Genomic DNA, 14273 nt, shown 5'->3' with positions numbered 1-14273 from the left:
AAAACAGTGGTGTGAAAATGGTGTAAGATGGTTTAAAATGGTGTAAAAGGGTTTACACCGTTTTCACAATTGCATCTGACTCAGAATCCAGACAACCCAATGTTTCTGTTAGAGGTCAGATTGTGATTTTTTAAGAACATGGTTGTCATCCATTCTATTTGCATAAGGTTTTGTTCCAGTAGATCACATATTTTGCTATATTCAGCAGATACCTACAACTCTATTCAACCTCTGGATGGTTGAAATTCACAAGTTATTTACTTGAACACAAGGGAGAATCTGAGGTCCTCAGTTTAGAAGAAGAAGAGTTTGGATTTATATCCCCCCTTTCTCTCCTGTAGGAGACTCAAAGGAGCTTACAATCTCCTTGCCCTTGCTCCCTCACAACAAACACCCTGTGAGGTGGGTGGGGATGAGAGAGCTCCGAAAAGCTGTGACTAGCTCAAGGTCACCCAGCTGGCATGTGTGAGAGTGCACAGGCTAATCTGAATTCCCCAAATAAGCATCCACAGCTCAAGTGGCAGAGCAGGGAATCAAACCCGGTTCCTCCAGATTAGAATGCACCTGCTCTTAACCACTACGCCACATTGAAAGTGATGCTGTTTCAGGGTGGGGGATAATCCACCCCAAAACAGGATCACTTTCAATGTTGTTTAACTTGGGACCCCAGATTCTCCCTTTAAGGTGGATTTAAAAGGAGAATTTGGGTTTTCTTGTTTAAACACCATTGAAAGTGATGCTGTTTGGGAGTGGATTCCAGCATCACAGCGGCTGCCCGGGGGGGGGGGGGGGTTTTGCACTGGGCTCCATTTTCCCTCTATGCCTTTGCCCAGAGGGGAGGGTAGAAGGAACTGCTGGCTGCCGGCTGGCAGGGCAGGGCAGTCTGCTGTCCCAGCCTCAGAGAGCTGCTTTTATAAGTGCTAGGCCAGGTGCGGGGCTTGGGGAGGCGTGGCCATGCCCTAGGGGTGGGTGGGGGTGTGGCCCCACTCCCAACCCCCCCCCCCCATAAAAAATCTATACCTACGTCCTGTGCTACAGAAAGAAGGTCTGGAAGCTTGGTCCCCATTCCTCTTGTACCACACAATCACAGCAGTACTTCTGGAAACAGTATACATTGGCACTTGGATTTTATTTCTAAATGTGATTAAAAGTGCATTAGTTCTATAAAGTTTTGCTCTTTTTTAGGTGTCTTAGAAGTAACACCTTCAAAGAGACCTCTCTGAAGTGATAAGTGTTATGCTGCCTCTTTTCCATCTTCAGTATTTTCTGCTTATTTTCGCTGCCGCTGTATGCTCTTGTCTTAGAATTCTTAATTAAACTCAAACAACACAATGAGGCGGGGGGAGGGGCTCTATTGTGGCTGGGGATGGTGTGGCAAAGACAGTCCCGCACTGCTTCCAAAGGGGTTTTGGACAGTGCAGAAAGGAGGCAAAAATAAGAAACCTCCTGTTGCCCCAAAAGCCCCACTGGAGAAAAAGACTTACACTGCATCTAAAATGGCAGCATAGCTCCTCGGTGCCATGAAGCTGTGTGGTGTCCACCCAGGAATGTTTGCTCTCTCTGCTGGTGGGGTAAGCAAATGCACCGCACAGCCCTCTCACAAGCCATTTACCCCCTCCACAATCTGGATTGGGCAGAATAGTCAATGCATGGGCATGGATCTGCCTCTGATGTAAAAGAGGATCCTTTAAATAAAACAGTTGTTGTCTTAAACATATGTGCATAACTCATTTTCAAGATTTTTTAGAAGTAAAACAGCATAATGGTTTCTGTATAGTTTATAAGCATAATTGTTTCAAATAGGTGCATAAGTGTAATGGTTTCAGATAGGTTCAAGTCTTCTTCTTTAAACAGACCTAACCACAAAGGCTCATAACTTCCATACTGACTTATTTTCTTTATTTACCACTTAGGCTAATAACTTCCATACAGAACATGGATTTCTCTCACACTCTACAGCACAGTTATTCCTGCCACTCACTCAATTCTCTTCTTCCCTTACACATACTGAACAATCTTTCTCTCTCTCCAAACCACTCTAGTCAGTCTCCTATGGTACAGCCACCATCCAGCCATTACACACTTCAATCATCCATCCAGTTCCCCTCTTTCTTACTATAGAGACCTACATTTAACCCTTAGCAATATACAACTCCACATTAAAACACAGAAATAAAACACACACAAATTATTTACCTAGCAAAACATTACAACATGCGTCAAGAAAATAATAATAGCATGAGTAATTGACAAAACTGGACATCAAAAAGGAACTATGAGGCAGGAAGATTTATATCCATAGATCTGTAATAGATTTTGGCAGGGATTAAGATCATCTTCCACCACATGTGCTAAAAATTTTTTTTAACTGCACTGCTTTTGTTAAGAAACCCAGCAGCACAATAAATATAATTTCTACAAAGCTTCAAGTTCTATTATGTGTTTCCTGGTACTTCTTTAAAACAATTCAGGTCAGTGGCTTAGAATATGCTAGGTTCTGAGAAGGCTCTAATTTGACCTCACATTAGCCTTAGAATAACAGATCTCAGCTTTGGAGCCCTATCTGCATTATAGAAATAAAAATACTGACCTACCGTACAAGACTGTCGTAGAGGTTATTGTGATAAAGTACAGGAAGCATGTACTTTACTCGAAACATGGTGAGCAATACAGAGGTACTATGCCAGTAGTAAATATTATTTCTACTGTTATACTGCAAAGACATATTACTAAAGTACAGTAAGATCCTAAGAGTGCAATCCATGGTTTGTTTGTGTGTGTGTATATGTGAAAGACCTGTGGAGTAGGCGTGACCCCGCTGCCAGTGTATGTACCTGTCCAGACAGCATAAATGGCACCTATGCCACTTAGAGGGGCACTAATGCCAGTGGCAGGGTCACACTTGCTCCATAGTGCCCAAATGCAGAAGCTACCTATACACCAGTACTTCTCCACCGCCCGCAATGGGGGTGTTCTGGGGGCTGGAGATGAGTTTAGTTGGCTTCCAAAGGGCTTTCAGCCTGGGAATTACGCTTGCCAGTTTTTTGTGCCATGAAAATAGCATTGCAATGGAATGGTGAGTTGGGGTCTTCTGCTCAATTTCAGGTTTTCTGTCCTTTCTGCGCCTCTCTGTCCCCAGCCACTGTGAAACGAACCTCCTTCCAAGCCTGTGGATTACACTGACCAACTACATTCCTAGGATTAAACCCTACTGAAAAGACCTGAATAGGATTCTAAGTAGTCTTGCTTGGAATGGCACTTACAATGCCATGCTAAGCAGGATTTCACCCTTGTTAATCCACTGAAGTCAATAGGCTTAGAAATGTGTATAACTTCTTGGGTGGGAGGTGGAGGTACTGTAAATTGACTCAATAGCCACTTCCCATTAGGTGGCAGGGAAATTTTAACAGCAGCCCACAGAAGCCGCGGGCGGCGACCCAACCTTTGTACTTAGGTCGTCAATCTCCAATTTAGGTTTAGAGATCTCCTGGGATTACAACGGATCTCCGGATCACAACGATTAATTCCTCCAGGGAAAATGATGGTGGTAGTGGGGGGGTGCATCCCTACTGAGGCTCCTTTCCCTTTCGAAGCTCTGCCCTCCCGGGCTCGGCTGCCCAATCCCCATTCTGGAATAGACAACCATATTAAGTTGGACATTCCGCTTTCAGTAACCCACAGGTATGACAATTTCAGCCAATATTTTTTACGGATCGAAAGCTATTGCACAAGGAACAAGTAATTGAAAGGAGCATAAGAAGGTCAGGGCCCGTCGGCCGCCGTCCAGAGGTAACAGGTTCAGAGAGTTGTCCCGCTTTCCCAGTTCCTGCCCCGGCGACGCCCAGTTCGTTCCCGAGGGTCCTTCCTTGCCTCGTTCGGGGTGCATCTCGCCGCCCGGCGCGGGTCGATCGCTCGGCCCAATGAAGACGGAGCCGCGCGGCGAATGCCGGCTCGGTGCAGTCTCGTTCCGTGTATGTTTCCGTGTGTTTACAGGCGGGAGGGACTTAGTCAGCAAATCCTGCCCTGCTGAGGTCCAGCCAATGAGGAGCCTCGCCCTGCTTGCCTGGGGGCTTCAGAGTTGGGAGCTGGATGCATGCAGAAATGCGAGGCGGCTCTTGCGGGCGCTGGTGCCAAAATGGGGTCCGGTGACCGAGGTCGTTTCGTGCTCCCGGCTCTTCAGCTCCTGGAGGGATGCTGGAATGCACCCGTCATCTAGCCTGCGTTGCAAGCCCGAGGATTCCTCATGGATGGACGAGCCTGTTTGCCCTTCCTTCTTTAATTTTGGGCTGGAAGATGAAATGCTTTTCTCGCTACCTGCCTTACCTCTTCAGACCTCCGAACACCATCCTCTCTTCCAGCTGCCACACCGAAGGTACAGGTCAAAGAGGAGAGGGGCAGGAGGATGGGTGGTACTCAAGGTACAGATCAGAGCGGAGAGGAGGGGAGAGATGGAAAGTGGGAGGAGAACGGAGTCACACCCCCCCCCCCTTTCTCCCTCCCGTCTCTGCTGACATTGCCATTTGCCGCCAATGCGTGACCATGGGTGCTGGCGGCAGCTTGTCTTGTGACAAGACTTCAGAAATCAGGGTCCATCATTCACCAATACCTATGCTTCAAAAACCTTACAGGAACAGAAAGGTCATGAGAGTAGTTCAAGAGCAAGGCTGTTTCTATAAAGTCGTGTAATGCTGCTATTACTTTTTTTAAAGATCAATATTGGGGAGGGCAAAGTGACTACAACTGATGTGAAGATACACACTATAAATGGCATTACAGGCATTCATTCATACATAGGCATGCCTTCAATTTTTTTAAAAGTAAGCACTTGGTTGTTTTCACTGTTTCAGTTATTTATATGGGTGATTTATGCATCAGATGGTAGAATATTAAGCTTGTGAGACGGAATGTACTACTGGATCTTGGCGGATGGATGTGTTACCAGACAGACTCGTGAAAATTATTAGACTTTCACTCCTGATTCCTGTGGATTTCTTGTGGAACACACCTCCATAAACTTTGGTGGAAAATATCTTGGTTACTCCTCCTCTCATTAAGTCCTATTTGACCCCTCTAATTCCTCACTCTAAAGGGGCAGCAGACCCTAGCATTTTGGGTAATAGATGTTAGCTGTGAATTTCCCTTCACACAAAACTCCCTGCAAATAGAAAAGTAGCACAGCAGGGGGAAAGCCTCTGCTCCTGTTTGCTTGGAATGCTTGTTTTCTTTTCAGGAAGCTTTTAACATATAGGAACATCCCAAAATATGAACCTTGGTGATCCTGTAGACCTGCAAAGTGTACCGTCTATTTTATAACTTTAGCAGTCTGTCACCTTATTTCCACCTGTATGTATAAATCAGACCTCTAGACTCAGAAATCAGCTGGGAGGGGGAGGAGAATGCTGCATATCCAGTAATAAAATGCACTATATTTTAGCAAGATTAAAACTTGATGGGGGGGGGGGGTAGGCAAAACTAAATCATCAAAATTTTAGGGACTAGGAAAATCCTATACACTTTTCTTTTTCCTGGGAAAACTTTTCTACCTGTAATTTTTGTGGTATGCTTCACTGTATAAGAGAAATGTCAGGCAGTTTTTTAATTACCCAGAGATTACATTCAGGAAGTAGTATTCTCTTACGTGCAATAAAGATGATCGTGTCACCCATCACCAAGCACATGTTTGTCATCCATTGCAGAAGATGCTTGTTAGAAAAATCTAAGAGCCAAGCTATTACAATTATGGCGTGTGCGTTTATGCCAGTATGTTGCTCTAAAGCCTGAGTTTATTTATTCTGTGTAACACACTGGAATTAATCCCTATGGAAACTTCAAACAAGTGCTTAAGCATTTCTGTGATTCATGCTGCCAAAACCTATTTGCATCTTTAATGTAAGGCAAAGCATAGCACATGGTCTAGCAGGTCTTTAGTTTTAATTGAATGCAAAAGCAGTTGTAGTAATACTGGAAGGATGGTTGATCCATGTCTTTCAAACCTGCAACCACTTTAAAGCCATTTATGACTGGGAAAAGGGAGTAAGAGGTAAGCACTGGAATTATGTTATCAGTAATTACTTCCTTATCATTTCTCCCCACCCCCACCCAAATACTAAAGTTAGGTAACTAGGCCTGCTGATATTCTAATCCAGCAATTCCTAATATGGTGCTGGCCAATTTATTTCATGACACCAACTTCCTGCCTTCCATTCTGATTTCTTCCACACCCTTTTTGAGTTCCCTTCTCTTTTGTCCACCCCCTTGACATTACCTCCTTTCTACTTTCCCTTTGTCATTTTTACATTCCTCCCTTTTCTCTGTTTTTTATATCTTTATTCTCCTTCTCCTTGGCACTTCCTCTATTCCACATCTTCTGTCAAGGTGTACTAAAGGCAATGAGAGGACTGGAATGTTACAAAGGAGGTAGTCTAAGGCCCTTTCCGCACGGACCGATAAACCCAGGCTATAAACAGTAAAAAAACCCATTTCGTGGGGGGGGGGACTTAGCATGGATCCCACTCCTAAAGGGAGACTACCCCATGTTAAGTCCCCCAAACCAGGTTTTTAAAGAATTGCACGATCCACAATTCTTTTTAAAAAACTCTGGTTGTAGACACTCACGAGCGAATGACAGGACTGGAGGCACTTTAATTGGCTGTGCTTTCCTCTTTTTTTGGTATTTCCCACCTCGCAGCTGTGTAGTCACGCAGGGTCACAGGGACGTCTTGTGGCATTGCGAGACGCTAGCATGGCTGTGAGGATCAATTTGTGCCTGCCCGCATAGCTATGCAGCAGAGGGAGGTAATTAAAAAAAGACGCGCCTATGTGCGAAGGTGCGAGAGCAACCTGCATTGTTTTCGCAAGCTCCAATCACTGTTTGCATGGAAGCATGCAAATGCGAAAACAGGAGAGTGGGTTATTTTATCCCAACTGCAACCTGCTCTACCAGTGCAGTGCAGAAGGCGCCTATCTGCAGCTGAAAGGGTAACAGGTGCTTGAGTTCACAGCTTGGCTTAATTTGTCTTCATTATCGTTATGCCTTTATTACCATTATGCTTTTTCCATAACAACTTTTCACCATCAGAAGAAGAGGGAGGGATGACTCTCACTATGAAAAGTGACAGTAAATATCAGAACAGCCAAATGAAACAAGGAAAGAGGAAGATACTTGAGTATTTATACTCCCCCAGTTTCAGCCAGTCACTCTATCCTCTCAGTACTTGCCACATCCAGAATAACACTATATAAAAACACTGCATCCAGAATAACACTCCAAAAAAACAACAACACTACTGTACATACTCTGGTGGGCACCTCAGTAACAGGGGCCCTCCACCACAACCTATTTCAAAGAGATAAATATCAGTATGCTTAGGCAAATACACTGTTACTTGGTCTACAAAACTGAAACCATCCATTCCTTACTCCCCAAAAATGTATTGCAATTCATATGTTATTTAAAAAATTATGCATGAGAGAGGACTAGGGCTTCCCTCGGCAGTAATTCTTGGTGGCACTCATTACTCTTAAAATCCAAAAATGTTCCAATCAGATTACTTATATTCCTCAATATAGAGAACCAAAGTTTGATTGGATTGTTACATGGTTTCACATTTGGTTTTGAGTTTGCAGGAATGCTTTCCACTAATAATGAATATCCGATTATCAATATAATTTGTATTATTATTATTATAATTACCGGTATAATTATTGACATGTGTTCTTGGCCATTTTTAAAATTTCTAGTTCATTTGTTTCAAAAACCCTGGTATGCTGCCCAAGGTGCATACTGACAGGGTTCTTAAAGATCCTACAGAATTAGCTGTATTCCATTCAATTTTTCTCCTTCTCTTGAAATTAGTTAACTCCATGGAGACGAGACATAGGTAATGCTCTTCATTTAGTTCTGCAAACTACTTTGCACATTGATTGTACCAAATAAATTTAAATAAATAATTAACAAACACACCTCATGCATTATGCTAAAATTTAGTTAGTGATTGCTTGGGAATGTCATACTAGAAGACAGCAGAAGGAGCAGATTTTTGTAGATTCGCTGCATGCCCTGAGGTTTCAAGTTATCCTATTTCAATTGTTGCTTCTGCCCCAGTGAGTTCTGTAATGCTAAAATGTGCTTCTCCAAGTTGCACCGATATTTCATTGCATTAGTTCCCAGGCCTGGACAAATTTTGTTTGGTCGTAGAAAGCAGCCCAAAAATTTAGGAACCTGACTTGTTTTTCATACTTCCAGGTTTCTTATTGTCTTCTAATGATTGCTGCTTCAAAAACCTAATCCTAAACTTTTTGCAGTTTGTCATAACTATTAAAGCTAAAAGAGAAATGTTGTAGTATATAAATAAATATATAGGAAATTCTGGTTGTCATCACTAAAACAAAAAGCTGACCTCTAAGCCTAGCCTAACCTTTCCCCAATATTTATAATTCCATTATTACTTTAAATTGAATATTGAAGCCAGTGTAGAAAGTTTCTGGTTAGGAAGAAGTGAATCTATCACCATTGAATGGTGTAAAGTGTAAAGAAGTGAATATCACCATTGAATTGTGTAAAGTGAAGTTTCCATGCAGACAAGCCAAGATTTGATGCACATTTATTTTTATGTCATGCAACAGAACATTCAGATGCAAAAAGATAAATAAATTTTGGTTGTTGTGGGTTTTCTGGGCTGTGTGGCGGTGGTCTGGGAGATCTTGTTCCTAACAGAAGTGTAGCTCCAAGGGGGTAGGGTGTGTGACAAGGGCGTTCTGGGGCATGGCAGGGGCGTTCCAGGAGGGGCGGGGTGGATGGGGGTGTGGCAGGGGCAGAGGACACACCAGTGCACCGGGCGCTTTCCCCCCTTGCTCCATCACTGGTTCCTAACGTTTTGCCTGCATCCGTGGCTGGCATCTTCAGAGGTGTATCCCAGAGAGAAGTGTACACACCTCTGAAGGGTGTGTACACAGGAAAACCCACAACAACCAATTGAATCCATCCATGAAAACTTTCGACAATTCAAATAAATTTTGGGTTGGATCAAGCTGGATTTTCTGCTCAATGTTGGTTAATTCCCATCCTTATGACATTTCTGATTTTACATGGCTTCTGGGCAGGTCCCATAATCCCATGATCCCAAAAATCAGTGGTAAAAGGAGACCGATTTCTTCAGCAGCTTCCAGTGAGACTTGCTGAGACCATTACAGTAAAACTGTTGCTGAAACTACTAGGTATGCAATGAAATGTTTAGACGCTGTAGCAACTGAGCTTGTAGGATTTATTGAGCCCTATGATATACATATCCAGGTTGTCCAAGTTTGAACTCAGGCCATTATTAAGCATTATTGAACTTTTTGTCATAATCTTTTTGGAAGCAAATTACTTCTTAGTAATTTGGGGAGGAGTGTACATGAATATTAAGATGTTTGCTGTAGCTCAATCATGGAAGGGCTCTAACCTGCCTTGTTTATTCTCTAAAGAAACTATTGGAAAAAGAAAAATCCAGAAATCCTGCATTTTGTACAGAAAGATTTCAAGCTGATGTATTAGATAATGTGAATCATGAGAACCTAGGGGAATTCAGGAAGAACTTAGGTACTGGAAAAGAATCCTTTATCTAATGCTTTAATCTGATCCACTAAATCTGTATTAATGCACTTTGTTACCAAAACCAAAATGATACCAGACTAAATAATGAAGTGATGTGTTTGGCTTTGATGGAAATAGTCAGCTACCAATCCCTGTAGACCCAATTAAAGGCACATAATGATGATCCCCCCCCCCACCAACTGGCATAAGTGAACCAGATTTTTTAAAAAATTACTTCAAAAAGTGCATGCTGCCAGACTTTCTGTAATCTCATATTCATATAGATAGGGAAACATGTTCCACCTTTTTTTGTATTTATCCTTGTTCGATATCAGTGATCTCCAGTGTGGTGCCCAGGATTGTGTTTCTTGGTGCCCATTTCTTCCCCAGAGCAAAGAGCCAACCCTGGGTTTTCACTCCCTCACTGATGATCATAGGAGGAGATGTTTGAATCTGTAGAGAGCAACCATTCATAAACAGTTGCTTCCATCATGGAAGGTTACTATGCTTGGAATTTTCCAATTTTTTGTGATAACCCCTCCTTATGACAGCCATTGTGTGGTGGCATAGGCAGAGCTGCAACGAGGCGGGAGGGGCGTCGCGTCCTGGGCATGCGATTGGGGTCACATGGAAAATCAGCCCCATGCCCCTTCTCCCATGCCCCCACTTACCTTAGTTTGAGTTTGCTGCTACCTTAGAAAAAGCAGCCTACACTTCCCAGGAGACCTTGCGAGCCCCACAGGAGTTTGGGCTCGCAAGGTCTCCTGGGAAGTGTCGTTCCCACTAGGCTGCTTTTTCTAAGGTAGCAGCAAATTCTTAGCAGCAAACTCATAAATTGCTAGGACATCTAAGGTACTAAGGTAAGTGGGGGGTGGGGGTGCGGAGGGGTGTGTGAGGCTGGGCGTCATTTTGGCCCGGGCACCATCCCCCCCCCCCACGGCACTGTGTGGTGGCATTCACAATTCTTTTGAGGACCATTGTTCTGTTTGCATGTAGCCATAATACATATTTCTCTGTCCTTTAGAGAGTATTTTATCTACATAAATTTTATACTTTGTTTCAAACATCTTTAAACAAAACCACAACTAATTATTTCTTTTACACTTGTATTTTATTCCATTCTCTGTTCTTGAAATGATTTCTAGGGGCACAGTCCACTGAGAATGTTTGAGTAAGGATATGCATACTCTTGCTTAAATGCTATTCATTTCTGTGGAATTTATACTGGAGATGAATATCCCATATGTCCATGTTGCCAATTTCAAGAATTCAGCAAGTGGAAAGCGATTACCTAGCATTTATTTACAGCTCTCAGAGGAAATGTCCCCACATCTGCCTGAAGTATTACCTTCTGTCCATCTTAACCAGCAATCCTGTGTGGGGAAAATTCCATTATTATTTAAAGTCTTTGTACCACACATTTCCTAAATATTACTGAGTGTCTTGCCATAAGGTAGGACATATAAACGGCAAACACCTAAATGTATAGTAAACATAAAGTCAATATCCATGCACAGCCCAAAACACATTATTTCAAAAATGTGTTTTGAGAAAACTTATGCAGAACTGAGCTGAAAATGTTGTCTAAGATAGGGCAAGGAATGTATCTTTAGTTCTGTCCCTATGATAGTTGTATCCTAAACAGCTTTTAGGCCATCTTTAGATAAAAGATGTGGACAATTCAAAGGAACAAGGGTAAAAGTAAACAGTATAGTACATGGGAGATAATGTTTTCTCTGGAATAAACCTATTGAATACAGTAGGATTTCTAGGTAAACATCACTGGGATCAAGCTGTTGGTAGTGTTGCTACAAATTTTTTAGATGATAATGAACGCATTATTTCCAAAGGTGGGATCCAACCAGTTCTCACCACTTCTCTAGAAGTGGTTACTAATTTTTTCTGAGTGCCGAGAAGGGGTTACTAAAGCAACCTCCCTGCCCAATAGGGACTGGAGGTGCGTGTGTGCAGTGGCGCCACTGTTTGAATCCCACCACCATTGGAACCTGTTATTAAAATTTTTGGATCCCACCACTGATTATTTCCCATATGGCACAAGCAGTCTCTTGGGATGTCTTGAGAAAGGGTGTGGCACTTCCTCTCCTGTGGCCCTTTGTCTTCTTGGATGTCCTTACTGTCCTTTTTTTTTTTTTTGATCTTTTAAAGTTTATTAGTTATTTAAAATATAATACAGTAATAGATATCATGCATTATACATAAAAATTTGCTGTATATAAAGTTGTACATACTTTCTTGTTTCAATCTTGCAACGTTCTTTGTAAATTTTCTTGTCTAAATCTCCCACCATAGGGAGTGTGTTTACCAAATAATTAGATAAGGCTTCTCTTCCTTGTTTACAAATTAACCTACTATCAAAATACGGGAAGTATAACTGTTAGAGCTTCACTTATATGAATTTTACACTAATAGCTTTACAAACAATAAAGGTTGAATTTAACTAATTTGATTCTGTCTTTCTTTGTGTAAAAAAAAAAGGTTTTCTAGGGTGTCCATATATTTTCTCTTTTCTTTTTGTGTCTTCTTCCTGTAAAGAAAATGTACCAATCCATATCCATAATCATAGAAATTTTTTCCAACCATTCATCTAATGATGGAACCTTCCTTACTTTCCAGTTGGCTGCAATTAGTAGCCTTGCTGCCGCCGTAAGGTAGGTTATGAGCTTAGAATATGGTTGGAGTTCTTTTGTACTGTATAACCCTAACAAATATAACCCTGGTTCCATCTCATATTGTACATTAAGAATTTTTTGCATTTGAGTGTGTATTTTGCACCAAAATCTCTTCAACTTTTTGCAATACCACCAGGAATGGATGAAGGTACCCACATCTCTCTCGCATTTCCAACAACATATTGGATAAGTGTTGTTCATTTTAAGGCTACTAAGTTAAGTACCACCTATGTATCATCTTGTATGCATTTTCTTTTATATCCATACTTAAAATGGGAAAGAATGGGAAATAAGAGAGATAAATGAGAGTAAGATTATTAATGTAATAAAAAAAGATGGTATACATATAACAGACCCCAAAACAATAGCTAAGGAACTGAATGAATATTATTCTAAGTTATATCAAAAAATTGATGTACCAGAGGAGAAGATAGACAGTTACTTAGACAATCATAAATATATAAATATACCCCAAGAAGATCTCGAGGGGTTAAATTCTCCATTTACCGAAATAGAAATTGAACAAGCAATCAATAAAATAAAATTAAACAAGTCGCCAGGGCCAGATGGCTTTACATCACTATTTTATAAAACATACAAAGAAGAAAAATGTGAATATACTTTACTGAACTCTTTTAATAACTTTAACCCGGGTCCTTCTAGAGACATCCCAGATACTTGGAAAAGAAATCATATTATATTAATTCCTAAAACAACAGAAGAAATTCCTGAAGTAGACAAATTTAGGCCAATTAGCTTATTAAACATTGATTATAAAATTCTGACATCAGTTATGTCAGAGAGATTAAAAAAAATTATCCGTAAAATGGATAAAAGAAGAACAGAGAGGTTTTTTACCGAATAGGCATAGTAAAAATAACCTCAGAACAATTATTGATATTATTGAGATTCTAAAAACTAAACCAAGCAAAAAACTTGCTCTTATCTTCCTAGACGCCGAAAAGGCCTTTGACAAAATTAATTGGTTATTTATGCTAAAATTATTTGAAAAAATAGGATTAAACGGGAATTTCTTGGATATAATTAAATTAATATATAGAGCCCAGAAGGCCACATTAAAAATAAACGGTGAAGCTCAAGATGAATTTAATATATATAAAGGAACAAGACAGGGTTTTTTATTTATTAACCTTATCTTTCCCTTCGATGTCCTTACTGTCCTTGATTGTCCTTCTGCCCTGCAGAAATAATTGGAAAGGAATGGAGCTACCTTCAGGAGTTGCTGCTGTATACTTAACAATCATGATGGGACAATGCTTTCTGAAGAGAGTCAGTTATGTCTGAGAAAGAGAGAAAGAGGGGACCAGAACACCAGCACTAACTAGCCATGCTATGAGGCTTTGTATTACAAACAAAACAAAAAACACAATCCCTTAGCTTGCCTATTCCTGCCAGATTTCCTTGAAGCAAATAAAGACATAGCAGCCACATTCAGTAAGAATGAGTTACAGGCAGAGTTAAGCATGTTCAAATCCTGTGTGTTTAATTCTCCTATTGAAATTAGTGCAGTTTAAAAGTGAAGGAGAAGTTTGGATTTATATCCCCCTTTCTCTCCTGTAAGCAGACTCAAAGCAGCTTACAAACTCCTTTCCCTTCCTCTCCCTGCAACAGACACCTTGTGAGTTAAGTGGGGCTGAGAGAGTTCTGAACAAACTGCAACTAGGCCAAGGTCTCCCAGCAGGAATGTCAGGCAGATTCTGCACGGGCCAAAAACGGCAGTGTGAAACTGGTATAAAATGGTTTAAAATGGTGCAAAAGGGTTTACACTGTTTTCACACCGTTTTCACACCACTGTTTTTGGCCCATGGGAATCCGCCTCAGAGTGGGAAAATAAATCTGGTTCACCAGATAAGACTCTGCAGCTCATGTGGAGGTGTGGGGAATTGAACCTGGTTCTCCAGATTAGAGTCCACCTGCTCTTAACCACTACACCACACTGCTTGCCTTTGCTGGATCATGCTCATTAATAATATCAAACTGCCTTTCAT

General features: G+C 41.3%; 1 protein-coding gene across 2 annotated transcripts in view; it reads left to right on the top strand.

Moving 5' to 3' along the window:
* Positions 1 to 14273, top strand: part of PPP2R2B (protein phosphatase 2 regulatory subunit Bbeta) — a 312161-nt gene that overhangs the window by 4720 nt on the left and 293168 nt on the right. Inside the window, exon 1 of one of the 2 annotated variants that reach the window (XM_048487688.1) lies at positions 4106 to 4372. The exons of the other annotated variant lie outside the window; for it this stretch is intronic. Coding sequence (XP_048343645.1) covers positions 4192 to 4372 — 181 coding nt within the window. The 5' untranslated portion in view covers positions 4106 to 4191. Of the gene's footprint in view, positions 1 to 4105; positions 4373 to 14273 lie in introns of those variants that run through there. 2 annotated transcript variants of the gene reach the window in all.

This window comes from Sphaerodactylus townsendi, linkage group LG03 (assembly GCF_021028975.2).
Source record: "Sphaerodactylus townsendi isolate TG3544 linkage group LG03, MPM_Stown_v2.3, whole genome shotgun sequence".
Classification (NCBI taxonomy): domain Eukaryota; kingdom Metazoa; phylum Chordata; class Lepidosauria; order Squamata; family Sphaerodactylidae; genus Sphaerodactylus; species Sphaerodactylus townsendi.
This window is presented reverse-complemented; position numbering and strand designations above follow the sequence as displayed.